At 35.7% G+C, this 26,452-nt stretch overlaps 1 protein-coding gene across 1 annotated transcript in view; it reads left to right on the forward strand.

The window, feature by feature from the left end:
* VWA3B (von Willebrand factor A domain containing 3B) overlaps window positions 1-26,452 on the forward strand; it is a 70,937-nt gene that overhangs the window by 40,234 nt on the left and 4,251 nt on the right. Inside the window, exons 18-28 of the mRNA XM_054057041.1 lie at window positions 711-848; window positions 1,930-1,969; window positions 2,090-2,246; window positions 6,453-6,571; window positions 9,364-9,414; window positions 10,906-11,125; window positions 18,349-18,469; window positions 19,586-19,710; window positions 20,875-21,012; window positions 21,554-21,651; window positions 25,504-25,742. Of these exons, the coding sequence (XP_053913016.1) occupies window positions 711-848; window positions 1,930-1,969; window positions 2,090-2,246; window positions 6,453-6,571; window positions 9,364-9,414; window positions 10,906-11,125; window positions 18,349-18,469; window positions 19,586-19,710; window positions 20,875-21,012; window positions 21,554-21,651; window positions 25,504-25,742 (1,446 nt within the window). The remainder of the gene's footprint in view (window positions 1-710; window positions 849-1,929; window positions 1,970-2,089; window positions 2,247-6,452; window positions 6,572-9,363; window positions 9,415-10,905; window positions 11,126-18,348; window positions 18,470-19,585; window positions 19,711-20,874; window positions 21,013-21,553; window positions 21,652-25,503; window positions 25,743-26,452) is intronic.

Here is a 26,452-nt window from a genome sequence, read left to right on the forward strand (position 1 = left end):
CTGTTCACAAAGGCTTGTAGTGATAGGATGAGGGGGAACAGGTATAAACTGGAGAGAGGCAGATTTAGGGTAGACATAAGGAGGAATTTCTTCACCATGAGAGTGGGGAGGCACTGGCACAGGTTGCCCAGGGAAGCTGTGGCTGCCCCATCCCTGGAGGTATTCAAGGCCAGGTTGGATGGGTTCTTGGGCAGCCTGGTCTGGTGGGAGGTGTCCCTGCCCATGGCAGGGGAGTTGGAACTGGATGATCTTTAAGATCCCTTCCAACCCAAACTACTCTATGATTCTAGGATTCTATGATTAACCATTTTCACAGAATGTTTTAAAAGGTGTGCAAGCACTTTTTAATAGTAGATATTAACCTCTTATTTCTTTGTATTAGAATAAGTACATTGGCAGGGATGAAGGGCTGATCTATTTTTCACTAGTTACAGCCTTACTTACACTAATATTTCCCCTTATTACACCTGTAACTACATTTCTCTCTGAAGTATCCTATGTATGTAGGTTGAAACGAAGTATACCCGGCTGATGTGAAAGAATTCTTTGTCCATGGCAAAGTATGAAGTACAAATTAGTGCTGAAGTCATTTTGTGGTTCAGGTTTTATGTAGTCAGTCCCTTAAAAACTGGGACTGGATACCAAAAATCCTAGGCAAGCCTTTGAGCAATAAATTAGTTCTTCCTTTCTTTCCCTTTCAACATCCACAGAGCAAACAAAGACGAGTTTGCTGCGAATCCTGAGCCACAGCATGAAATCAAGGGAAGAAAGCCTAGAGGAAGGAATACCTCCTGAAAAAAAGAGTGTTTCTGTCAAAAAGAGCATGAAACATACAACCATTTCCAAAGGCAAGTTGACAGCCAGGAAGCTCTGGGTGGGGCAGCAGATAGCATTTCTTCTGCTGCATTTTTTACTAATAGGGCCTCATTTGAGGCAAAAGTGTGCACACCTGTAGTACAAAGGACCAGGATGCAGCAAATACACAGAGAACTGGACACACTGGAAGCTATTGGTACCCAAACGATTTGGTTTACAACAGCTTAGTTACGTCCATAGCACGTGACAACTATGATACAGCAGTGCCTTAGACTGCTGAAAGGGTACATAGGCGCTTATTACCTTCTAATAAATAGCTCTTGAGAGTCTTGTTAGAATACAGCAATAGATTTTTGCTGTGATACATTAATTTGTGCTTTCGTTCAGTGTTGACGTTAAAGCTGAGAGTGGTCATTCTACTTCTGTGGAACCAATATGAAAGCAAGTTGCAATTTACTAAAACACGTGTTCTCTGAGTACACCCTATGTAGATACAAAAGTATTTCCAGTAGGGCTTGAATATACATCCAAAGAGTTTTAATTTTTTTTGGTAATTCATGCAACTCTGAACTGTATGGTAGGTCCTCTAAGTTGTTCTAAAACCTCACCTATGATACTTAAAGATGTTTGTCTTTTTTTTTTTTTTAAATTTCAGCTTCTTATTTTAAGCACTTTTTATACACATTTTCAGTGTTATACCTTAAATTAGCCACTCCTGACCATCTCATTAGTAATAGTACTTGGTATAACATCTTGAATTGGGGAATAAACTGAGTTATCTTTATTTTGGGGCTATAAGAAATAAATGCATACAAAGCTCTTTTTTTTTAAAAAAAACCCCTTAAATTATTCCTCACCTATTTTATAAATTTGTTATTGATTAATTAAGGCTCATGAAGCATACTGTAACACTGTTACTATTGATCTAAGAAAAGCAAGAAACTTAATTCTCATTGATTAATTTAGCAACAGAAATAGACCTTATTGTGTAGTCTTTGTGACACTGCTAGTAGGCTCAAATGAAAAAATGACGCTATTATATGTTAGCTTATTAATGTATACTTCTGTGTGCACAAAATTGTAAGATAATGAAATGCAAATGTTTTGTTTTAGATCTGAAAATGCAGAAATCTGTGGAAAAGACATCTAAAAGGTATGTGTGTACATATGTAGATACCACACAAAAATTACAGTTTGTGTTTTCCTTCAGTCATTTCAAACTTCTCAAATGTATTTCTGCCTTGTGCTACATCTTACCGTCTGTTTTTTCCAGTTCTCTAGATGTTTCTTCGGCTCTTTGGTTAGAGACTCATGGCTTGGTTGCTAGGCGACTTACCATCATGGATGCCTTAGCTCCTACAGCTGTCCCTCATAGTACCAAATACATCCCAGTTCTGGACAAACATGTATTTTCTAAAGTATTTGATGAGGTAAAACTCTTACCCTCTTTCAAAGAAAATGTAAAACTTTGTCCTGTTTTCAAAAGTATTTTTTATTAATTTCTGTAAATGTCATAAGTGCATTCTCTAGTCTTCATTGTGGATGGTTGATGTGCACTAAATGTTTAATGCATGTCTGAATGTTCATTCATGCATCAGTAAGAAGGCAAAACTGATAGTTAATAGTATTTCTTGCAGATTTTACCCTTAAGTTTTAGAGCCATATGTTTTTCTTTCACAGTTACCAGTTGATGGCAGTGTGCAGCCATCAGGTGTTGAGCAATTTCTTGAGCACCACAGCCTCTTCTGTTACCTATTAATTCACTGAAGTATGTATTTTAGGTCCACAAAGTCATTTGGAAAACTGTACAGGTGCATAATTTATGGATTTGTGCATTCTCAATGTTTACATGTGTCTGCCAAGTCTTTTTGAGAAGTATTTGAATTCAGTAATTAGAATTTAATTCTGATAGGTGTAGGCAATTGTGAGATTCTAGAGGTGCAAAATTCATGATGAACTGTGTATCATGAAGCTCTAACCGCCATTCCACTTAAAGGAAATCAATTTTGTGGCCAGTTGCTCTAATTCTTCTTGTGTGATATATCCTGTGAAAGTCCTATGAATATACTGCAGCTCGTTTTAACTATTAAAAACCATTTCTTTAAAAAATACTCAGAGAAAAAGCTAAACAGCATCTGTTTAAATAACAAGGGGTAAGCAAGGAGTATGGAATAGGATGTGGTATGGAGCTAAGAAGAATATCTATAACTAATGTACACATTTGTACTTCTTAAAGTTTTCATGTTTGTCTTTTTAAATTTAGGAATGGGAAGCTTTGCTATAGCATGCAGACTGTGGAAGCAAACCCAGATTCTCTGATTTAGTAAAAGCAAGTCAAACCCAACATATTTAAGCATTTTTTTGAAGTGTGAGGTTTTTTTTAAGCTATAAAAAGATGGCTTTTTGTACAAAAAAGTTTTTTCAAATATACATTTTAATGTTTCAGATGCAAAATAGCCATTTTTTACTAAAGAAGTATTTAATGATTACAAAACAATCTATTGTAAGTGAAATGTCGAACAAAAGGCATTGACTTTCATATAACTCTTACAACTGATTTCTGAGCAGTCACTTCATTTCATATCTTCTTCTGAATACACCTACTAAGTAGAGCTCTTTCTGCCATGTTTCTACATGAAGACTCCTTAGAGTCCTTTCTGGACAATTCTGAGCTGCATTTGAAATGTTATTTGCAAAAACAGTAGTCTGTAAAACATAATGGTCCTTGAAAATAGTCAAAGCTATGATTCTGCAAGTGATAGAGGTAACTTTTAATGGTAGCTCATGGGAGCTTGTGGTAATCTAGTTCAGGGCTGAACTAAGTTCGGTATTCTTAGAATGAATAGCTGATTTACAGAATCAAAGCAGCGATCCATGGGCTTTCTTTAGAGTCACGGATATAAACACATATATAATTTTTACCACTTTTTTGTACCTGCCAAGACTCGGTAGTTGTATGGAGACACTCAGTTTCTCAGGCAGTGGAGAATTATCATTCTATGTGTAAAAGCATGGATTTTTCTGGATCTGAAGCAGGGTATAGAAAGGAAAAAGAAGGTTGGGGTTTGCACATGAGGTGAAACAAGTAGAGTTTATGAGCTGTGGAACGCATTCTCCCTCAAGTCTCAAGCCAGCATATCAAGGAAAAGCAGAAAATAAGTTCTGGGACTACACATAGAGCTTGAATAGAAGATGTTAACAAATTGATTAAGAGTTTTGATTATTCCAGTATTTCAGAAGACATCATTGAAGATAATAAACATACAGACATTTTTGCATTCTTCCTTCTGAAATCTTAGTTTTCTTGATGTGGATGCATACATCCCTGACTGCTTTTCTGAGGGTAGTGTAATTTATGCTTTTGGTCTTTGCTAGCAGTGATAATGCTATCAACTATGAGCAACAACTATGAGCAGTTTTCTCACCTTGGAGATGCAGCAAGCAAAAGATCTTCATAACAACTCCTGATTAGCAAGAAACTGTCCTGTTTTCAGGTGTGCTTGACCTGTCAGTTTCACCTGAGTTATTTCAAAGAGGTTAATTCATTAAGTTACCCATCACCTTCAGATCTAGAAAAAAGAAAATTGGTTTAGGGGTTTGTCTAAATTATGCTGTGGTGTTTCTGGAACAAACCTTCCCTGTAGAACTATCTGAGTACTTGTTACAGATTGTGGCATCTTAAGTACAGCTTTCCATGTCATGGAGTTTTGATATGAAGCTCCATCTGAGAGCTTCATATCAAAAGGAAAAGTTTTTTCTAGGGTTATTGTGCTTTGGTTTTGTCCATAAAAATTGAGATTTTGTTTTTGAAATAACAGTCATTTTGAAACAAGCAAATTCTTTTGGTGTGAAAGTTTAATTTAGAAAAATGACAAAACATTTTGGCACTGAAAAAGCTTCCCTGTGATTTCTTTCAGCTGAATCTGTCAAATTTCACTTGACTTTGTGAGGAGTTTTCATTGCTTCAAAACATACATAATATTTCAAATTTACTATTTGATAAAAACATATTCTGTTCCAATTTTATTCCTCACTACTGTAATAATGTGTTTATGTTTGCCCCTCATATTCTACTCAAAGTGTTTTATAAACTATATTAAATATTAATTTTGCAAATTATGCCGTTTGTACTCTGAATTTTTAAAGGGGTGTTGGAGAGGGCTTCACGCCCTGCTAAACTTGGTTTGAGAAACATAGCAGACAACCACCATGACAGTATGAAACCGGAATACGGGTAGTCTCAGTTCCTTGCCTTTCAGCTTTCAAATGCCACCTGGAAATGACAGCTAGCCAGATTTCGTGGCTCACAGTTCTGGGCAGAGTTTTACCTCATCTGTCTCTGGTAAGATACTTCACTGACATGTTCCCATTAGCTTTAGCTTCTACGTGATCTGAAGATTAATTTAATATGAGGAGCTTTGATGTGGTCTGGCACTGATGCGACACAGATTTATTAATCAGAGAGAAGATGTCCTCAGAGAGAGAGTGGCATGTTAAGTAACACCACTGCTCCTGAAAAAATAGCCATACAGCAGTAATTTGGAATCCAGCTAGGCTGTGATGATTCAAACACAAATAAAGCATCACCAAAAAATGTTCTCAATTAAGAAAGTATTTTTATTCTCTTATCTGAACCTCATCCATTTTTTTTCTCATCTAAATCCTGATCTCAGGCAGGCACTTGGAGAAGCTCTTCACTCTACCATATGTATTGAATACAGTTTTGAGAAGAGTAACATCGTCCATCTTCTCCATTTCTTTCTTGGATTTTTTTCTGTTTATAATCATCATCAGGACACTGATATGTAAAAAAGATTTTCTTACATGAATTGCTGAGTAATTTAAGAGGCTGAATGATGGTACTTTGGACTGAAAGATGGGAAAGAATCTTTCCTTCTCTCTGTCATCTTTTTCTACACTTTTCTCTGCCTTTTGAAGATCTGCTCTAAGTATAAGACTTTCTATTTATTAGTTAAGTTGACTTACATATATGCTTATGTATTGTGAAATTTGAAGGGTATTGAAGTTCCTGGTTCTGACCAACCAGGTTAGGCTCCTAAGCATTATTGTGGTTAATTAAAACCAGTTTCAGTGAGCAGTATCCACTTTGTTCATGCTTTGATGATAGGTGTGGTGGTAAAAAATGTCTCTTTCCACCTTTAGTACTATAATTCCCTAGAAAATATGGTCCTCCAGAATAAGAGCATTAAATACACTCAAATAAGTAAGCATCACACCTTTACGCTAGAATTAGATGCTAATAAGTATATGAGAATCTTGTTTTAAAGCAATACAGTCTGGAATATGGCCATGACCTAGACAGGATTGTCTCCCACCTGACCTAACCTTCCACTGTTAGAGTGACTTTTTGACAGTCTTTTTTGACAGTACTGATTTAGTTAATTTGCAACTTCTGCATAAAGAGATTCTATAATTTCATAAGATTTTATTAACGGACTGGAACTATGTCTTAATTCTGACATTTCTTTTGGGGTGGTCAGATCTTTCTTTCTGCAGCCTTCCAGTGTTCCTGGTGTCTGTTTTGATTCTTGGAAATGGACTCATGGACATTCAGTTGTTCTGGTGGAGGAAAAGTTGTATGATAAATGAAGTCTTTGTCTTTTGTTCTATAATAGATGTTACCATTGGCTCATGTTGGCAGCGATAAAAAGCAGATCACACTAATTAATCCTCAGGCAGTGAATCTTGATGCCTATAAAGAGAAGCTGGAACAAGCAATTAAATCCTATGAAAGGCAAGTCTATTTATTAGAAATTTATCATATTTTCAGTCTAATTTTTGATTTTTTCTTATGTAAAGGGGATCTACTCACATGTGCTTTGCTTAATACTGGTAATTTTGCACACTGACACACTGTAATCAATCATCAGCCTGTAGGATAAGTGTTTATTTTCTTCAAAAAAACGTGCGGAATGAAAAAAATAGATAATAGCCAAGAAGACAAGAAATAACCAATATGTTGCTCATATTATGTTTGTTTAATGACAAAAAAAAATCTTCTTTTACTTTCTAGGAATAAACCTGAAAGCAATCTTCCCTGGGGAGGAATCCCTGCTAAACATACAGTAGTAGTCAGACTTTTAACTTGCAATTAAACTCCTAAATCCATAGACTGACATTTAAATTAGTAGCTTGCTTTTTGCTGCCAGCTTGCGAGCACCTGACTACAGATCTAAGAGTGTAATTGAGGCACCTGTAAGATACTGACAATTTTAATTTTTTATTTTTCTTAAGAAAGATATGTGTTGTGCTTATTAGTTAAATATTGTAAAAGGTAAACAGGACAAGGACACTATCTCTCTAAGCTATTTCTTTCCTTGATCTAGCTTTATGCATTCTTTTTTTTTGAAGCAATGCAATTATTTGACTACTGGTGTCATTCAAGTAGCCTTAAGCAATCTTTGATGAAAATCGCTTTAATAAAACAGATATCTTTACAAGCAGTATTCTAATAATATTTGCAGTTGTAGTTATTTCATATGATCAAAAACTGCTTGATGACTAGTGTTTAGTCTTTGCTTTTTAATTAATTTCATTGAGGCCCTTTAAGGTTTTTTTTTCCTCTGTAGCTCTACAATCATACCAGTTCTTTTTAAAGTACGTAATAACTCTCTTTTTCATTCTCATTTTTTATTTCTGAATATATCCACCTTTTGCCGTAAAAATCAAGAATTATGGTTCACAAATGCTGCTTGCTATGCCTAGTATTAATGGAATTCAGTGAAGAAAAATCTGTGGGTTTTGTGTGCTCTGTCACTGAGACAATGCTATTATTATCAGACATATGAATACCTCATAGAAATCTGGATTTATCACTCATTTTGATAGAACATTGAAGTGGTATATTTTTGATGGTGACTTCTGAAAAAAACATGTAAGTTTTCATTGCTGTTCTATACCATTAGATATTTTACATTTATTGACTTCAATTTTGAGGGAAAGAAGAGTGTTTTCTGGTTAAACTCGGATGATCTCCTACTGACAGCATTTTCACAGTCTCCATAAAAATTTGATGATTAGGAGTATGGTTTTCTTGTGTTTATCCAAAGACATCAAAGAATCAGTGTATTTACAATAGCAGGATTGAGTTTCCTACTATTCCCTACACTAAAGATGTGCAGAGGGGAGTTTTGTCTGAAGATCCTTATAATCGACAATGTAAAAAAGAGTTCTCATTGCTTTTCCTCTACATGTGAAACAGCAACTCAGTCAAATTTAGTTTGCTCCAAATGCTGCAGTACTTTTCTAGTAATTGAATTTTGCAAAGATTGCGGTTCAGCTTAGTGGAGAGTGGTTGGTCACAAATTTATTCTGACATCTATAGATGAGACGATACATCAAGGCAAGTAGGTTTCAAGAACAGAAGCAAGCGTGACAATATCTTTCCTATATGTAAATTGATCTTAGCAGGAAAAACAGAGGGAGAAAAGTGGTGCGGGCAGAAATTTTGTGTTCTGACAGAAAGAATATCCAGTACTGAAGGAGAAAAATGCTGAAAGCTTCAAAATGTGTGTGATCTTGTATAGCCAGAGGCTTTTACAAATGAGTTAGTTATGAGCGTGCACATTTAGAAGCATGAAATAGGCAGTGGAGCTTGCTGAAACTGCAGAGTGTGAATGAACTAAGTAATTTACATTCTAAAAATGCTGAGGTTTGGTTTCTAGTAGAGAAAATGAATCACCAAGAAATTAATATTCAAAATCTGGTGTTAATGAGCTTTTTTGTACATGCACCTGTAAATCTGGCAAAGCTGTTAAAAAATCTAATGGTTACAATCTGAATTTTTCCTAACAATGACTTTGTTCTTGTATTTCCAAAGGAAGCTTGCAATTGAGATCATCATTAGAGGTTTATCTATGTATTATGAAATGAAGTCATTGAGTGATGGATTGGTTGAGATTTTAACAGAAAAGACTAAGTTAGGTGATCTCATAAGCGTTTATCATTTATATCTAATAAATAACAGCAGAAAATTTAGTAATGCTTTTAAAAGATCTCAGAACTGCATTGCTTTGTGATAATCATTTCTGTTTTCCTGTCAGTAGTTTTTCTTCATAGCCACAGTTTAATGAAGTAGAAACCTGATTGCTACAACCAAGGGGTTATCTCAGCAGGAAAAAAAATTAGCATTACTCTCCATGTGTCTTCAGGCTACAGTTTTCAGACACTGTTTAATTGGAGGAACTGTGCTTGGCTTAACTGGCATTTAATCAGTTTTTAAATTTGATTTATCTCACTAATGTTTTCCATAGAAAATCCTGGCAGGAAGCAATAGTGATTGCCATTAATCTTTCTTTGACCCAGAAACAGACATGTTGCTACTTGATGGAAGATGCTGTTTTCCCATCTTCTCTTGCAGCTGATAATTTCATAGCTGAATGATAAGGATCCAGTCTGATGATACAGTGCTCTTGGAATACAAATCAGTGCAGATATCTTAAGAAACTGTGTTTATTTGCTAGTTTTGAGATTATCAGATGCACAAAGAACTGCATTCTCTCAAAACTGTTTTCCTTTCTTTAATAGGCGCCTAAACCTAGTTGTTTGGAGAGCACTGTCTCAGGACGAAAGAGACAAGTAAGCTATCACCTTTTAGTATTCTACCTGAACTCTGAAAGGCTAATCATAAATATTTGTTACTCTTAAAATCACTATTCCTATAACCAACTGGTTTTATTGTCAAGTATTTCCTAAGTGTACTTTGCTTTCAAGAATGTACATGTGATATGGAGTAATATGACATTCAGGACCAGCTTTTTGCAATGGTGATTATTTTTAAAGGATTTGCATTCCATGTTAATGGTTCTAGTCATTCTTGGTCAGTGTCAAATGGCAGGGATTTGGGTGGGCAGCGTGTCGTCACCTTTGGCATCAAGGTAAAAGTGCTCATCTGGTAAAGAGCACTTCAGTGGCAGGCTTGTAAAGGGATAATAAACACCTTTACAGCATGTGCTGAAACTGTATTTCACACTGGAATTGTGTACTACTTTAGCTTGTTTCTGTACATCGATTTCAAAAACTAGCAATGGTATAAACATGAGTGACATCAGCGAAGTTAGCATTTCTTTACTTTAGAGAATAAAATGAAGATCACTTAATGGAAACTGAATTGGCATGAAATATTCTATGCAGAAAAATAGGAATGAATCATAGAATGCTTTTAACGAGGCTTAAGCTAAGGAGCAAAACCCACACTGTTCTGTCATCAATAAGAACTACAATCCCGTTCTTGTAAAAAGGAAGTGAAGGCTGTTAAACAAAAGAACAGTGTATAATTACAAAAAGTAAAAAGATATCTATTGATAGACAGTGAGTTACTGAGCATAGAAAGTTGACAAGGTGGTATTTAAGATATTTTTTTGTTTGTAATGTACAGCCAATTATGTATATGATTAATTAATAACATTAATTTTGACTGGAGATTTAAACAATGCTACTTGTTCTGTATTTTGGAGGTTTTAGTTTGGTTTTATCAACAAGATTACTGTATCTGTTTCACCTTTCTGTGTATAGTGTAGGCTCAAAATGGCTCTTTAGTCCAGTAGACATTGATGTATCCAAAATCATCAATGGAAGCAAACTCTGATCATTGAGTGAAAACTGAGCAGTGCAAAAATGATAGAGGAATAAACATCAGGAGATTATATTTATATATATTTTTTTATATGGTCAGTCAAGGCTTATGTGGCAAATCAGGACTTAATAGGCATCCGGATGCTGGTCACTTCACAGTAGCTGCTCCAGAAAGGCCAGGGATTTCCATAATTTCTCAATCATTTCTACAAGTTCTTTATTGATGGCTCACATATTCTGGGATGTCTAAAATGGCACCAGGTTTGTACGCTTGAACTGCTTTGTATATATCTTTCTGTGAGGTATCGTTAAGCCAGATGTGATTGTTTGACTAATCAAAATGGTAGCTGAATGAAACACAAGAACTTATAATGCACAGAAGATAGAATGTATGAATCTGATGTATTTTTTATTCTGCTTTTGAGCTTTGTGATTCTATTTCTAAAGTATTGCCAAATTATTTTTTTTGTCTGTGATTACTATATTTTTTTTAAGATTTAAAGAGGATGGGCCAGTCCAATACATGCAGCATAAAGAGGCTTTGCTAGAGTCTTTAGAGAATTTGGGGTGGCCAATTTCCTGTGAAGATGTAATATTGTTAGAAGATGAGATAGCGACAGCATTATCGTATATACAACAGGCCTCTGATCTTCAGGAAGCTATCAAAAAGGAAACAGAGAAAAGCTCAGAATCATGCATAAGCAACAATAAAAAGGTAATGGATATTCCACATATTCCTCTTCAGTATGTGCTTCTGGAAGAATTTTGTTCTATGGCAATAATGGGTGATAAATCAGGTGTTTGGCATGATGTTATTATCCAAATGGATAGAGGAAAGAAGGTAGATAAAAAGAGAGAAAATTTTCAATGACTTTTTGGAGGTACCAAGTAAAGAAACGTTCTGGAGCTGAGAGCACCACAGAGATTGACCCTCTTAGGAGCAAATCTAAGCAAAGTATCTTTACCTCCTCTGCGGAGACAGCAGAGGTACGTATGAAAGAACGGAAAGAAGAGCTATATGAAAGGCAATTATAAGATAAGAGTTATGGTTGATTTACTATCTGATAAATAGGACTAAAAGATCTTGTAATTCTGGAGTGATTAAGTGTATTCTTCTGTAGTATCTTTCTTCTAAGAAAAAAGATTAAGAGAAGGGTTGGGATTTGGCTTCATATTTGGAGGCTGAAATTTAGCTGTCCATAAAAGGTAGGCAGATATGAACTGGTGGCTATCTCAGTGTTGTGAACGGAGCCCTCGTTGACAGTCAACAATATCTGGAAAGCAGTTTAGCTCATCCTTAAGTGTACATCTACTACTAGTGAGCCAGAGTGCTTGCTCCATTCCATTAATGCATACGGTGATATGTATGTTCAGGAAACATATATTAGGTGGCAATGTTGTATTCTTCAATTATTATTTTGGCTCTTTCAGAACATTCTTGAAAATTGATTCTACCTTATTGATTTTATCATCAAGTTATTAATATAAATTCTCAGGAAAATGAAGAACAGACTTTTAAATAACAATTTAACATTCCCTGGTGAAAAGATATCTGTATACCCTGTTAGTTCTTTTTACCTTTGAAAAAACACCAAAGTACTTCTTATTTGGTTCCAAGATTTTTAATCTAATAGATTAACCAAACAGTGCTTCACTGGAAGTGCTATTGCCTCTGCAGAACTGCTGTCTAGGTGTAGTTGTACTATGATAACATTAAAATAAGCTGTCTTGGAAACTAATAAGAAAGGAAATGTTCTCTCAGACTTCTAGGTTCTAATAGAGGATAATTAAAAACAAATAAAGAATTAATCATAAAGCTCTTCTATTAATATATTCCTTCTCTTTTTCATTGTTTTATATCATGGAGAGGAACAACTAACTGAACCTGAAGGTGTGGTTGACCTATTGCAGAGAATGCTGAGGAAAGTCCTATGCTTTTTATTGTGTAGAAAACATAATAAAATGATCATAGTAGTTCTTTTTTTTGCCCTGACATATGCATATGTACATATACTAATATATATACGTATACACATACATCAGTTTTGAGGGGTAAGCTAAGTGCAACTCAAATGAGCAGAGTAGAAACCTCTTGAGTTGCACTTAGCTTACCCCTCAGCAATGAATGGGAATGTGCAACTGGAATTTACAGTTCTAAATTATGCCAAGTATCTGTATACTCTACTGAGCAAGTCATGCCTAGAAATGTGTTCTTTAAAAAGACATTTTTTTCATTTGACAATCCTTGATTGAGATATGCCTCTCTTTTTGTTGAGATCAACAATAGTTTTCACAATGAGCTAAGGCATTTTACATGGTATAACATAAATTATAAGAAGAATATATTATGATGACACAGGCCACGGGCAGCATCATATTCAGTTTTCTGTAATCTTGGAAAATTTAATGGACTAAGAATGTAGCTTTGAAAACATTTTAATGTCTTCAAAAATCAGATGATCTTGATTCATTTTTCATTAGTCTGAAAATATCACATTGCTCATACAGCTGTTTTGATTACTGATTTACCTCTGTCATGTAATGCCACAATGCAAGAGCAGCAGAAACATATTCATGTTTCTTTTGTTGACTGTAATTTTACTGTTTCCTTGAAACAACTAATGTGTGCTCCCACACATGATGTGATTAACATTGTGCAATCACTTGTCCTGAGTCAACCTGCTTTAGAAGTCTAATCAGAGCACCATCTTCAGTAAATGCTAATCTGCACTGAAAGGCATTAAGAATGAGAGGCAGAAATGCAGATGTAATTAGAGTTCTGTTTGTGTGGTGGAAAAAAACAGTGAAAAAAATACCCGGAAAAAAACCCTGCAGAGCCTTTTAAAAATGCTGTCAGAGGTTTTTCCTACTGTGATTTCTGTCTACAAAATGGGTATTAAAAAAAAAAATAAACTGCCAGCTGAAATACATTTCAGCAAGGAAATAGCTGATATGACATTCAATGAAAATTAATCATTGTGAGATGGTAGAAAAATCACAATTATCCCGAAAGTCTACTCAACAAAACAAACTTCTAAATTTCCTTCTAGTTTTTTTTTTTTTACTAAATTAAAAATACCACCTCTTAGTTTTTAGCTTTTAAGAGTTCCTACTTACCTTCACAAGTTAAGAGAATTAGTAATCCTTTTTGGATGTTCTTGCTACGAGAACTTTCTGTTTAAGCTTACAACTGAATTAATGGTCTTATTATCTGTGCTCTGACTTTCTCTGGGAGTTGTGTTCGGTCTGCTATGTTTGCACATATCTGTGAAAGGTAGGGTATGCCGCTGTCTTGTTGCAGGAGGATGAAGTACTCATCCATCTGCACAGGGCCATGAGGTGACTGAAGACCTCTAGTAATGCAAGATGTAAATGCTTCAGGAAAGGAGCAAACTAAATATCCATTTAGTTATTATCAGGCAAAATATAAAACACTGAATGTTTGTGATCACTTAACCAGAAGGCTAATTGCAGACTGTATTTTACTTAGCTTTTTCAGTTCTTTTTCCTGTACAGATTAAAGAATGAGTTGACAAAAATCTTCCTTTTCAAGCTGACACTCAGCTTTCATCTATAGATATGAAAAATGAGGAATGTATAATTTACTTTGTTGTTTGTTTTTTCTATTTTGAACTTTTCAGGCATAACAGTCAGACATCATTTCTTATTATGTTATTTTTCTCACTGAATTATAAAGCTGTTTACAACATGATGTCACTTAGTAAAAGGAATTTTTCTGGGTCCCTTACCTACTCCTCATTAGATCACCTCAGGTCTACTGGGGTCTTGGCATTACTATTCTCAAAGCATGATAGCTTCCAAGACAGCTTGGTGCATTTCATCAATGCCCATAACATTTTCATGTTAAGGATTTCTTTCCCCGAGTGGTATAATCTGGCTTTTGAAAGTGATGGAGACCATTTAATCTCATACTAAATATTTCTGCTTCTGCACATGGATAGATTTCAGATTCTGCAGAGGGATGAAACTGCATTCATTGCTAAGGATTCACTCTCCTTAAGAATATACTTTTTTAAAATTACTGTGTTTCCCTTAGGATGAGCTAGAACATGCAACGCTTACACTTGTTTGTGATGCTGTTAAAAGGCCACAACGTGACAAAAACAATTTAAAATGGTTAATAAGTATAATGTGTTTTGCAAAGCAGGTTTATTTGGGTGGAATGGGACCTCTAATGGCTAACTGAGTTTATTCCCTCTGAAAAATATATTTCATATACAGTTGATTCAATTATTCCTTATGAAATATTTATATCTGAGACTTGATTCTTTATAAGAAGGGAAATTCAGTATCTCTCCTGATAGTTTCTTCTATTTCCTGGTGTCCTAATTCTTACAGTCCTTATTCTTCCTCACTTTTTCAGGATCACTAGTCACTGTCTATTGATATCTTTTATGCATTAATATGTTTCCCAAACAGCTCAGCAAACTCTGCCTTTGTTCCTGTGTCTCTTCAGGGAGACAAGGGAAAACAAGCATTCCAAATAGAATCACAGAATCAAAGAATGACCCAAGTTGGAAGGGATCCACAAGGATTATCGAGTCCAATTCCTATCCCTGCGTAGGACAACCCCAAAATTTACACCATGTGTCTGAGAGCATTGTCCAAATACTTGAAAACTGTTGGGCTTGGTGCCATGACTGCTTCCCTGGGGAGCTTGTTTCAGCACTCCACCACCCTCTGAGTGAAGAACCTTTTCCTAATATCCAACCTAAACGTCCCCTGGCACATCTCCCTGCCATTCCCGTAGGTCCTATCACTGGTCACCAGAGAGAAGAGATCAGCACCTGTTTCTCCTCCTTCCCTTGTGAGAAAGCTGTAAACTGTGATGAGGTCTACCCTCAGCATCCTCTTCTCTAGGCTGAACAGACCAAGTCACTTCAGCTGCTCTTCACATGACTTCCCATCTAGACCCTTCACCAACTTTGTGGCCCTCTTCTGAACACGCTAGAGCAGCTTGATATCCTTTTTATGCTGTGGCAAACAAAACTGCACACAGTACTCGAGGTGGGACCGCATCTGTGCAGAGTAGAGCGGGTCAGCAAAATAGTGCAGCAACAAAATATTTATACTTACCTAGAAATGTTTGGTCAAATTTTCCATTGTCATCAATGAAGTAATCTGCTGGAAGGACAGCATGTTGCTACAAAAACTTAGACTCTTTTATAAAAATGGATTGTGGTCTACACAAAATGGCTTGCTGCCACTGATAGTCTGGGAAAAGCAGTGGCTGTTTGGCTCTGGATGTGTCAGGATTGTGAAATGCCAAAGTTAGAGCCAAGACACATGGAAATCTGTGGATAGTGTTTCAATCTATTCTCATTTACAGTAGGAAAGTGCAAAACCTAATCTCTTTGAAAGGGAATTTTAAATTACTGCAGGTGTTGGTTGGGGGAACAAAGTCTCCTTCACCTCCTGGTTTAATGCATAGCGTTCAAGAGAAGCAGAGCCAAACAGAGGGAAAATCCTTGAGAATCGGACAAGGCTGTTTTGTAATAAAAATACTGGAGAACGATATCCCAGACAAGGGCACTCTGATGGTGTCTGGGTCAGTCGTGCTGAACACCTAAGGGCTGCATGAGAGGTATGGAAGATGGAGTTGAATGTGCACAGCATTTCTGAGCCACCTGAATTCTGCAGGGCTTGGCACCCTCATTGTGGATGCCTGCACAGTCTTTAGTATTTGGGGTAATGCGGAGCGCTGGAAGTTGCCCAAGTTATTAGTCAAGCATTGCAAATTAGCTGATAATAAATATTCAGAAGCAGCTGTCCGTTTGGAGCCTGAGGAATTAAGTAAACGGTTTACCGAAATACCTTTTTGTGTGTCTAGAGCTGTAAGTCTTTGCACTCAAATCAGCCTTTGTTAGGTTATACTTCAAGCAGTCAGTTAAGTGCTATGAAGAGCCTCTGGTTGAGACTAAGACTAAAAAACAGAAGTGTTGATGTACTTTATATTCTATAGCGATAAAGAATAAATTAGGAAAAAACACATATCTCTCACTAAAATATATCTGCTTTTTCTGTGTGTGTGTTTTGCTTATTTTTCAGACTTTCTTTTAGGGTTGGTTGCTATTTTTGAGTAGGAGAATGGATAAGAGGGTTTGTGATAGTTCTAGTGCAAGTGAGAAAAAACAGTTTAGTCAAAGTTATTCTCATCTTCACTATCCATTAGGGAAAACAGAGTGTCAAAATAAAATAAATCCTTTTAGGAAGAAAAATGTTGTCAGGCAAAGACTGAGGTCATACATACCCTAGTAAGGAGGGGAGGGTAAGAGTCCATGAGTTATGGTTGGGTTTTTTTCAGAACAGAGTGTAGGTGCGTGGAAAAGTTTGAGATTTCAAGCTGTGTGTTTTCCTGATTCAAAGGAACTGTACAACAGATGGATGCTTGCAAATTGTTTATAAGATAGGCTAATACATAAGTATTTTAAAAATTAATGGGGAAACATTTATTTAACTTTGCATGCTTATAATTTATATTTAGAAGCATTATTGCAAGCAGTATGGAGAGAATAATAGACTTTTTAAAGAATTAATATGCTATTGTTGTAGTAAACATAAATTTCATTGTTACTCTAGAGGATTATTAAAATCTATTTATAAAAATACTGGGATTACAGACTTTTTAATATTAGAAAGAAAAAGGTTTTATATAATCAGTTTTCTTAATTTTCTTGGAAAAGCAAAATATAAAGATATGAAATGTCCTTTCACATTCTGACATATACACATAATACGCTGATCCTGTCAAAACTTCCTGTAAGAGGAATGGGAAGAAATTCTTCTCAAAAGAAAAAAAAACGAGGCTCAGAAACTTGATTTACTCCAAAAGCTAATAATCCTGAGACTCCATAAAATATTATTGTGAGATATAAAAGGCTTTAAGGTAAAAGATTATGATGACTATAAAATGAAGTATATAGAAGGTCGGGAAGCCCAACAGTGTAATTTTACTTAGAGCCACTTGTGAGTCTCTGGCTATTTTTCACATATTGTGTTTCCCCGAGCTCCGTGCTTCAGTTTTTATGTGGGAACCATTGTGCTTTTTGCATTCCTCTATTAGTTACTACTATGTGGAGTCACTGACTTCAACTAGGAATTGAGTCAGTCTACGTACTGCTGGTTGCTGTGCTGGTATTTCCGTTCTCAGCAGTGTGGTACGTGGTCCACCAGAATTATTTATGAGCAATTCAACAGCAAGCTCCAGTGTTCTATGTGGCTGTTGTATGTTACATGAGCTGTAGCCCGGGAAGCTGTCCCCAAAGTAGAAGGATTAGTGTATGAAGAACCTAACCTGGCAGAGCAGAATGATGGACCAGTGGCAGCTCTGGAAAATGTGGTGCAATATTTTGCTAAGCTGGAATAGTTTAAAACTGCTAAAAAAAATATTGAATTTATATATTGTAAATCAACATATTTTCCAGGCACTTCAAGAATTTTTTACAAGTTTTTTGATTCTGGGTTTGATTTTTTTAATCAGTCATTCTATAAAGTGGGGTACTTCCGATGAAAGTAAGATTATTGTGAAGATTCATCTATCTGGACAAAAGAATGTGCATAGCACCTTCACTTATTCTGCAAAACCAGTTTATTTTTCTTTACCTCATCCTTGAATATAAATTGTGCAACTTTGTAAATTTATTTCTAGGCAAATGGCCACCAGAGCCATATTGTTATGACCATGTAGAATATGATTTTATAGTGAAAAGATGATCTTATCTGTGAGTACTTAAATGATCTAATCTATGAGTACTTCTTGCAAAATCACTTCCTCGGGTTTTGACTATTCTCTATATTTCAAATAATTCCAGTTTTTCATAACATTATATTGCTTAAATTTTTACCTAATTTCAAAGGATAGATTGAGGTTGACTGGCTTAGCTATTGTGGAAAAAAAATAATTGTATCAATTTACAGAGAGCTGAAGAAGAAACTGTGAAGTCAAAGTCAAAAAAAAGACAAAAAGGCCAAGTATTTGTGACTCACAAAAGCCAAAAGGTGATTGCAAGATCAGATGTCACAGGATTTTATTATCCAGGTATATATTTTTGTCCACTTAAAGTGTTTTTTATAGTTTCTCAATACTGATAAAAGTTTATTTTTGTTCCTAACTAGCTACATCTGCCTCAATCAGATATAATGCTACATGTGCATATTCATGAAAAAATAACATATATTTTATGTGTGCACATATATAGATTTTTATAAAAAGACATAAATTTTTTAAAGTTAGACAGCAAGGAGACATTTATATAAGAAAACTAGTAAAGGAAATCCTTTTAAGTAAATGAGTACCCAAGAGTATCAACCTATCTGTCTTTGATGTCTCCCTTGAACGTTTTTGTTGAGCATTTGGCAAAAGCCCAGCTTTTGCTTGTGTTCAAAGTATTCACTAAATGCTTCTGCCATTTTGTGAGTTTTGAGACAGAATGAATAGGAGGTAAATTTGTGTTCTGCTTTTTCATTAAAAAAAATACTGTATGTGTGTTTATTTTGTGTTACCCTTGTTTGTTTGTTTTAAATTACACATTTTTAATAATAACTTTAATAATTTTAATAATAACTGTGGTAATAGTTTCATTATGGCCACAATCATCCACTTGATCAGCTTACGAGTTTCACCCTGGGCTTGAAAATTATCCTTTGTTTTATTTTTATAGAATCATAGAGTCATAGAGTGCTTTGAGTTGGACAGAACCTTAAAGATCATCCAGTTTCACCCCTGCTGCCACAGGCAGGGACACCTCCCACTAGATCAGGTTGCTCAAAGCCCCATCCAGCCTGGCCCTGAACATTTCCAGGGTTCCATGCCTTCTCTGGGCAACCTGCTCCAGCATCTCGCCACCCTCACAGTAAAAGCTGTCTTACTAATATCTGATGTAAATCTCCTCTCTTTCAGCTTAAAACTGTTACTCCCAGTCCTATCTCTGCTTTCCTGTGGCATTATTAAGAATGGTTACTAGGACTGTATATTTTTTATGTTCAGGTGTCTCTATTGCCCTGGCACAGCTTACCCTACCTAAACGAAAAATAAAGAATCTATAGGATACACAAGTCTGACCTCAGTGGTGTATGACAGCCTATAGGGTTTGAAAAAAAACCTACAAGAGGTAAAAGAAAATGCATTTGAATATTTTATTATGTCATTTTTCAGGAACTGTGATAAAGAATATCAGTTCTACCCGTGCACTAGTTGGCTTCAGCAATGGGGAGACTTGCATTGTTCCTGTGAAGTTTGCTATACCCGTGGGAGGTGCTGTGCCATGCCCCTATCTGCAGGTGAAAATTTGTATTTTTTAATTTTATATATTTGGCCATACATTTGGCCACACATAGAATAAGAGATAGGTGTTTTTTAACCTTTTAAATGCATCTATTTAATTTAAACAAGAGCGTTTTAGTGGTAGCAATATAACGATATTTTCGACAAGCTGTTTTTCGTTTGTTTGGAACTTATTTTCATTGTAATCCACTCTTTTGTTCCTTAGAAGTCTATATTATTTTCTTTATGTAACATGAATATTGGCCACTTATAGAAGAAAGGTGAGCTATTTACCAGCAGAATGATTGCTTTCTAGCACATAGATTATGAATCAAGGAGAGCTTTTTATATACAATGTGTTGTGCAGCAATTTATAACCATTTTTTTTCACAGCATATTTTAAATCCAGCAGATAGCCTTATACTAAGGCAAATAACAGTAATAATAAAAAAATCTTACTCCGTTTCTGTTTGTATTTAATATTATCAGCTGACTATCTGTAATCACAGCTTTTTTTTTGAGGCGATTCTTATTTTATACATGAGAGTGATGGTGGATACAGAAAGGATACAGAATGGATACTTCATTTTTTAGCACAAAAATCTTTTTTAAAACTGTTTTGTTACATTTAAAACTAGAGATGTGCCTGTTTATACCTTTAAATTAAGGCAAATCCTGAACAGGTAGTTCCTGATACTGTAAGTGAAGCATCCAATTCTAGAGAAGATCAGCAGAATTTGATAGAAAATGGTGATTTCTGTGTACAGTTAAAAATGACTTTGTATAAGTGACCACCTTTGTGTCAGTTACATATGGAATTTTCTGAAATTCCCCAGGTTGGTTTAAAAGTTTATTAAAAGCATCTAAATGTGTGGGAAGTTCAAGGGGTTGAAGAGTTGTAAGAATTTGCTCATTCTCTTCTACTTGCTAGTTGAGCTGTGGTACATTTAGGGTTCTGTCCTTTATTTTTGCTCTGTGTTCTCTCCCTGATTCGGTGGAAACCGTGAGTGATCGGTACATGCAAAGACCAAGTTCTTCTTTTCTTTGAGAGATCCATGTTAAATCATGGGAACATGTTGGAATGATATGATTAAGGTAGAAATATCTTAGTATTTACTTTCTATATCTCATAAAACTCATGTTACACGGCTATTGCAAAACAATGCTTTCCTGGCGTGCAGGTTGGAGACTATGTGTTTGCCAGAACTGGGACACAGACAGGAAAAGAATATTATGCGCCTGCCATTGTCATAGCAACATCAAAGAGGGTGGAAATGGGTGGTAAACTCTACACAGTTCTGATGTTCAACAACAGGAAGGTAAGTAAACCTAGAAGATGATACAAATTTGGCAACGGTATTATCCTTGTTCTGTTTCTGATGAGGCAGATATAATTTTCCAGGATAATGAGGTCACTGTCCCAGTCCCTGTCTCCAACTAAGCAAAGTAAATTAGATTTCAGGGCTCAAAGAAAAGCTGGTGCAATAGATGTGAACCAAGAGATTCTGTAGGATAATTTATTCTTAAATCATACTCATCATACTCTGTTCTTTCGTCTGTAATCCATTTGGTGGCTTTCACAAGCTTCATGCTGCTAAAATGAGGAACGTTGGGGGTTTTATCACAGTCAGTAGAGTCTCCAGTTAATTTCATTATATTTGTTTGTCAGCCATTATGATAATTCTACTGCTTTTCTTAGTGCATATTAAGAAAATCTATTTTGTACTTGAAAATTTATCTTCATTATTTAGAGGCTGTTTACAGTTACATTAAAACAGCGGGCTTTTTATTCATATGTATTTTCATTGTTTCTGAGGTTTAGACTTAAATCTAACTTGAATGTTGATTGTGCTATTGCAGGAACACTGTGTAAGAACTGGGCTTATTAAAATCAGCCAAGCGAAGTATGCTTTTTCCTGTCAATATATAAAAATGGTGCAGATGGTGGATTATGTGACGTGAGTATGCTTGAATCTAAAAATATAAAAATTATTTTACATGAATCCTAAATGTTGCACTTTGGGTTCAGCTCTGCTATCAGGTTTCCATGTGTAGTACTGTAACTGTATTTGTTGTGAATTGGCTTGCTCTACACATACAGCCAACTGATTTGACCCACAAACATGTCAATCAGAAGAACATTAACTGTCTGTCCTACCATTTTATTCCCTGTCAATTTATGGCCCTATTTTCATCTTGGAGACATGGGTGGGATATTATGTTTTGAAGTTTCGCACCAGGAAATTTTTACAAGATTACTGAAACATGAAATGGAGTTTCTATTTGTTGTAGACCTTATTTTTCTTCTAAGATATTTATTGTGATACAAAGCTATGCATGAAATTGCAAGTTGCTTCTAAGATACTGAATCTTCTACTGGGCTTAAATCTGGGGAATGGTGTGGAGAGAGCATGTAGGACAAATATGAGCCCCTACTTAAGTTCTGCCAAACTTGTATATAGTAAAGGTGACATTTTTCTGATATGAAATGTGTGTTGAATGGGTAGTGCTTCCGAGTGACTGTGGATTAATTTTTCATCTTGTGTTAAATTCTAGTTTAATCTACTTGAAACATCATTGGATTACGGTAACTGCAACAATCTGACACCTGGCAGCTGCAGATCTTGGGAAATAGAGTAGGATCAGAACAATCATCTAAAGATATTTTTCCAGAATATATTCCCAGCCTCCAGTAATTTGTGAGATAATAATTTCATTAAATAGAATTGGTGTCTCCTCTTGGGAGATTTCTTCCCAAAAGGTTGCATGGACAGAACAAATCCCTGCTTTAAAGGCAATTTTAGAAGTTCTTAATTTTTATTGAAATTTTCTAATATGATGATCAGTGCTAAGGATTACGTCTAACAATAATGGGTGAGGGTACCAGTTGTGGGCTGATCTATGGTTGCCCTGAGAAAGATGGAATGAAAAAGAACACTGATCCAAGACTTGTTCCCCACACATTTCTGGTAGTGATTCCAGCGCAGTTTGAAACTCACCCTTCAACCAGTTCACAGCCACAGCACATACACAAATGAACACACCCATTTTACTGAGCAGAATTCAAAATCTGGAAATACATCAATGCCTTTTTCCTGGCCAGATCACTTACCCAACAGTAGCCTCTTTTCACTGAACCCTTCCACTGGGTTGAATTATATTCTAAATGAGGTTATTAGAAAAGATGTGACTCAATGTATAAGCAACAAGAGTGACTTCCATTCTATGTGATTTTTTTAATGACTGTGAGCTTTAATATTAAATTTAATAGTCGTTCTCCAAACACGCTTTATTGGCAAGCTGACTTGCTGTTATGTACAAATAATGAGAAAATTGAGTTATTCACTAGCAAACTGAGGAATTATTTGGGGAAATGACTGAAATAAATGCACTAATTATTTTGCGAGTGAGAATAAATATAGTCATTAGATCTACATTTTAGATTAGGTGATATCAATCTGGCAGATCTCTGGGCAAACAGGAGGTGAAACTGCATTTTCAAGTTATATTAATTGTAAATTTCCATGTAATATTTCCTACTATTAAACACTGATTTGGTTGTAAATGCACTGGCCGGTTTGTATAGCAGATTATTGAAATCAAATTAACGAAATCTAAATAAAATATTCCTAACAATATTGCTACCACAGCATGAAATAATGGATTTTTACTTATGGCATTCTTTTTATTCCCTTTAAATCGAACTAAAACAGTTTCTGTTATGGCCTGAAACAGAAAATAAATTTTGCAAACATAGTGATTGAACACATCAATGTCTTACACTTGCTTTAATATCTGAATGTTTCACTACATAATTTCAGGCTTTTGTATGTGCAGCACTTGTAGTTTTATAAACAAACAACCATATCTGCAATGAAAATATTTAACTGAAAAATGTCTCCATTTTTGAAGATAGCACTATTCAAATTGTTCTTGAGTCACCCCCATTAAAGAACACAAGAAGGGCCTCCAAACAACGTTATTTCAAGTGCTATTACTTACGTCTGATTGCTAGTGTTTTAGACACCAAGGCCCAGATACACAGAGGGATGTAGTGGGACTCAAAGCAGTAACATCTGAGCATTTTGCTGCTCTGAGAGTAGAATTTAGGTGCTTTGGCTCCATGAATGTATATTGAATGTTGTCATTTATAGTGCCGAGTGAAGTGAAATGTGTAAAGCAGCTAATAAGAAATGACAAAAAAGCTGAGAATCTAAAACTGGGACTCTCTTAACTTAGATACCCACTTACAGCCCTGAGTTGGGCATATAGGAACGTTTGGGATTCCCAGGCTTCTTTGTTGGCATTGGATATGTTTCGTAAATAGTAATTTTTAACATATAGGCAACATAGACCTAACCCCCAGGTCCCCAGATGAAGTGAATTGGTGTGCCAATAACAAACCTACTGATCCACAATATTCCACAATTCTGCTTCCAGAATCACAGGATCTTCTTTTGCTCATTCCCAACTTTATAATCTAATGCAATATAATTCTTTTTATCTTTTTTCCACATTCTTCATCATATCTGGTTCTGCCAAATTTTCAGTCTCTTTTCTAAGAGCTAACGACAGAAACCTGATACTACAGAGCTTTTATAGTTAAGAGACTTTTAAGTTTGCCACTTCTTGCATCTATAGCTCCCTACAGTAAATTGCTTTGTAAGATTTGAGTAGACAGTCTGTGACAATGCACTTACTAATTCAGAGCATTCATAGAATCATACAGTTATAGTATGGCTTAGGTCGGAAGGGACATTAAAATCATCTAGTTCCAGCCTCCCTGCCAAGGGAAGGGACATCTTCCACTAGATCAGGTTGCTCAAAGCCTCATCCAACCTGGCACTTTAGTATCAGATAGGCATACATAATGTTCTTTTCTGGGCATTGACTGCTTTAACTCTGTGGCTGAATCATAAAAAGCTAGTACTAGCCCCAGTTTTACTGTGCATTTGCTTCTTTGTGTATCCACTATGCCATGTTGAATGACCGTTTTCCTTTTCTGAGTTATATGTTCAATGCCATTGAAAAACTGTGTTTTACTAGTTACACGTTAATCAGTTACTAATATTAGCAATGCTGTGGCGGTGCTCCAGCCCAAATTGAGGTGGAGTTTCCAGTAGAATTCCTACCTTTTCAAGGCATGGAATTGTGCTTCCTGCTGAAACTTATTATTTATAGAGATCACGTTTAATTCACTAAGCTTTAGAGGTACTAATATAGCTCTCATGCTAGCATCTGTTTGAGGTATTTTCCTGCTATTACAATGGAAAGAAATAATTATAGCAAAACAACTGGCCTGCAAATGAAACTAACAAATTCTAGTTTCCAAAGCATTCCTGATAATTTGGGTCTTAGTGCAGTCAAAGGAGACATCTGTAACTATATTTTGCTCCGTAACTATTCCACAAATTTTAGAAATCTTACAAGTGGGCTAGGAATGGACTCTGTGAAGGTTACGAAAAGTATGAATTCCTGCTGATTCATATTTGAGCTAATGTTAACAGGAATGTTATCCAGAATATTTTAAACAGGAAAAATTGTATGTAATAGGCTAGCAAGATATACAGTATCTACAGGAAATAGAGCGTGAAAGTGCGCATGCTGTGTTTTAGGTTTTTCTTTACTTTTTTCAATGACTGAAAAGGAAAATTAATTGTAAGACATTAATTGCCCTGTAAAAAACTGTAGTGCGCAAGTCCTTCTTTTGTCAGTAATGTGTGATGTCCATGTAAGGAAAAAAAAGGATTTAAAGTAGTATGCAGTATGTGTACTTTTAGTTTAGTGAATTCCCTTGTCTGATTTTCTAGCCTGGACAGAAAGACCACAAAGGCCTACCTGCAGTCACCTGTGGAAGACAAAGGAGGAGAAGAAGCAAAGGAAAGTATTGTGAAAGAAGATAGAGGAAAAAAGAAAAAGAAGAAAGCAGAAGACAAAAGTCATCCCAGGGAGAGGGTGTCAGACTCTGATGATCTTTTGTCTGTCTCGAGAGGGAAAGTAAAACACAGAGGAAGTAATTCATTGCCTAGTGATGAAGAAGAATTTGAAGGTAAAGAAGTAGCTTTGGAAAATTATAAATATTAGGGATTAAACAGACCTGATGGGCTTATCTCCACACAAGGAATCAGGGTTCTGCATTATCTTTTCTGGGTGTTAGACCCGCCTACTTTCCCATGTCCTGTGTGATGGGGCTCTTTCACCTCCTTTGGAAACCATTCTTGACATTGATCATTCTCACATGTGTTTCCATGGCAAAGAAAAGAAGTGAATAAAGTATGTTCCAGCATGTGTCCAGCACATTAATTTCCCTAACATTTGTATTAGTAATGAATAATAGTAATAGTAAGTAACAGTGCAATAACACCAACCTTAATACCTGCTAAGAAGCAGAGTGTATATTCCAGTCCCTCTACTGTTTGTTACTTGTTAAAGGTATATCTATATTACAGGCAACAAATTATTGCATATGGAGCTTATTGCTTCAGAGGTTAAATTGCTTTTAGTGTCTGAGTTATAGCTCAGTTATGGCTGACATTGCTATCCATACTTCCTATCACTCTGGAGTAGAGACTTGGGCTAATGTAGGCATGTCATCACATGCCAGTCAGCTCTTAATTTTGAGGATCACACTGTCAGTGGAAAAATAAGAGGATTTTTATCCATACTTGCTACTTGTACCTCCTTGTACTATTTTACATGTTCTCAACATCTTCGTTAGTTATTTACTTCCTGAAGTAGTGAATCATAGATTCACTTAAT

Source organism: Cuculus canorus, chromosome 1 (genome assembly GCF_017976375.1).
Source record: "Cuculus canorus isolate bCucCan1 chromosome 1, bCucCan1.pri, whole genome shotgun sequence".
NCBI lineage: Eukaryota > Metazoa > Chordata > Aves > Cuculiformes > Cuculidae > Cuculus > Cuculus canorus.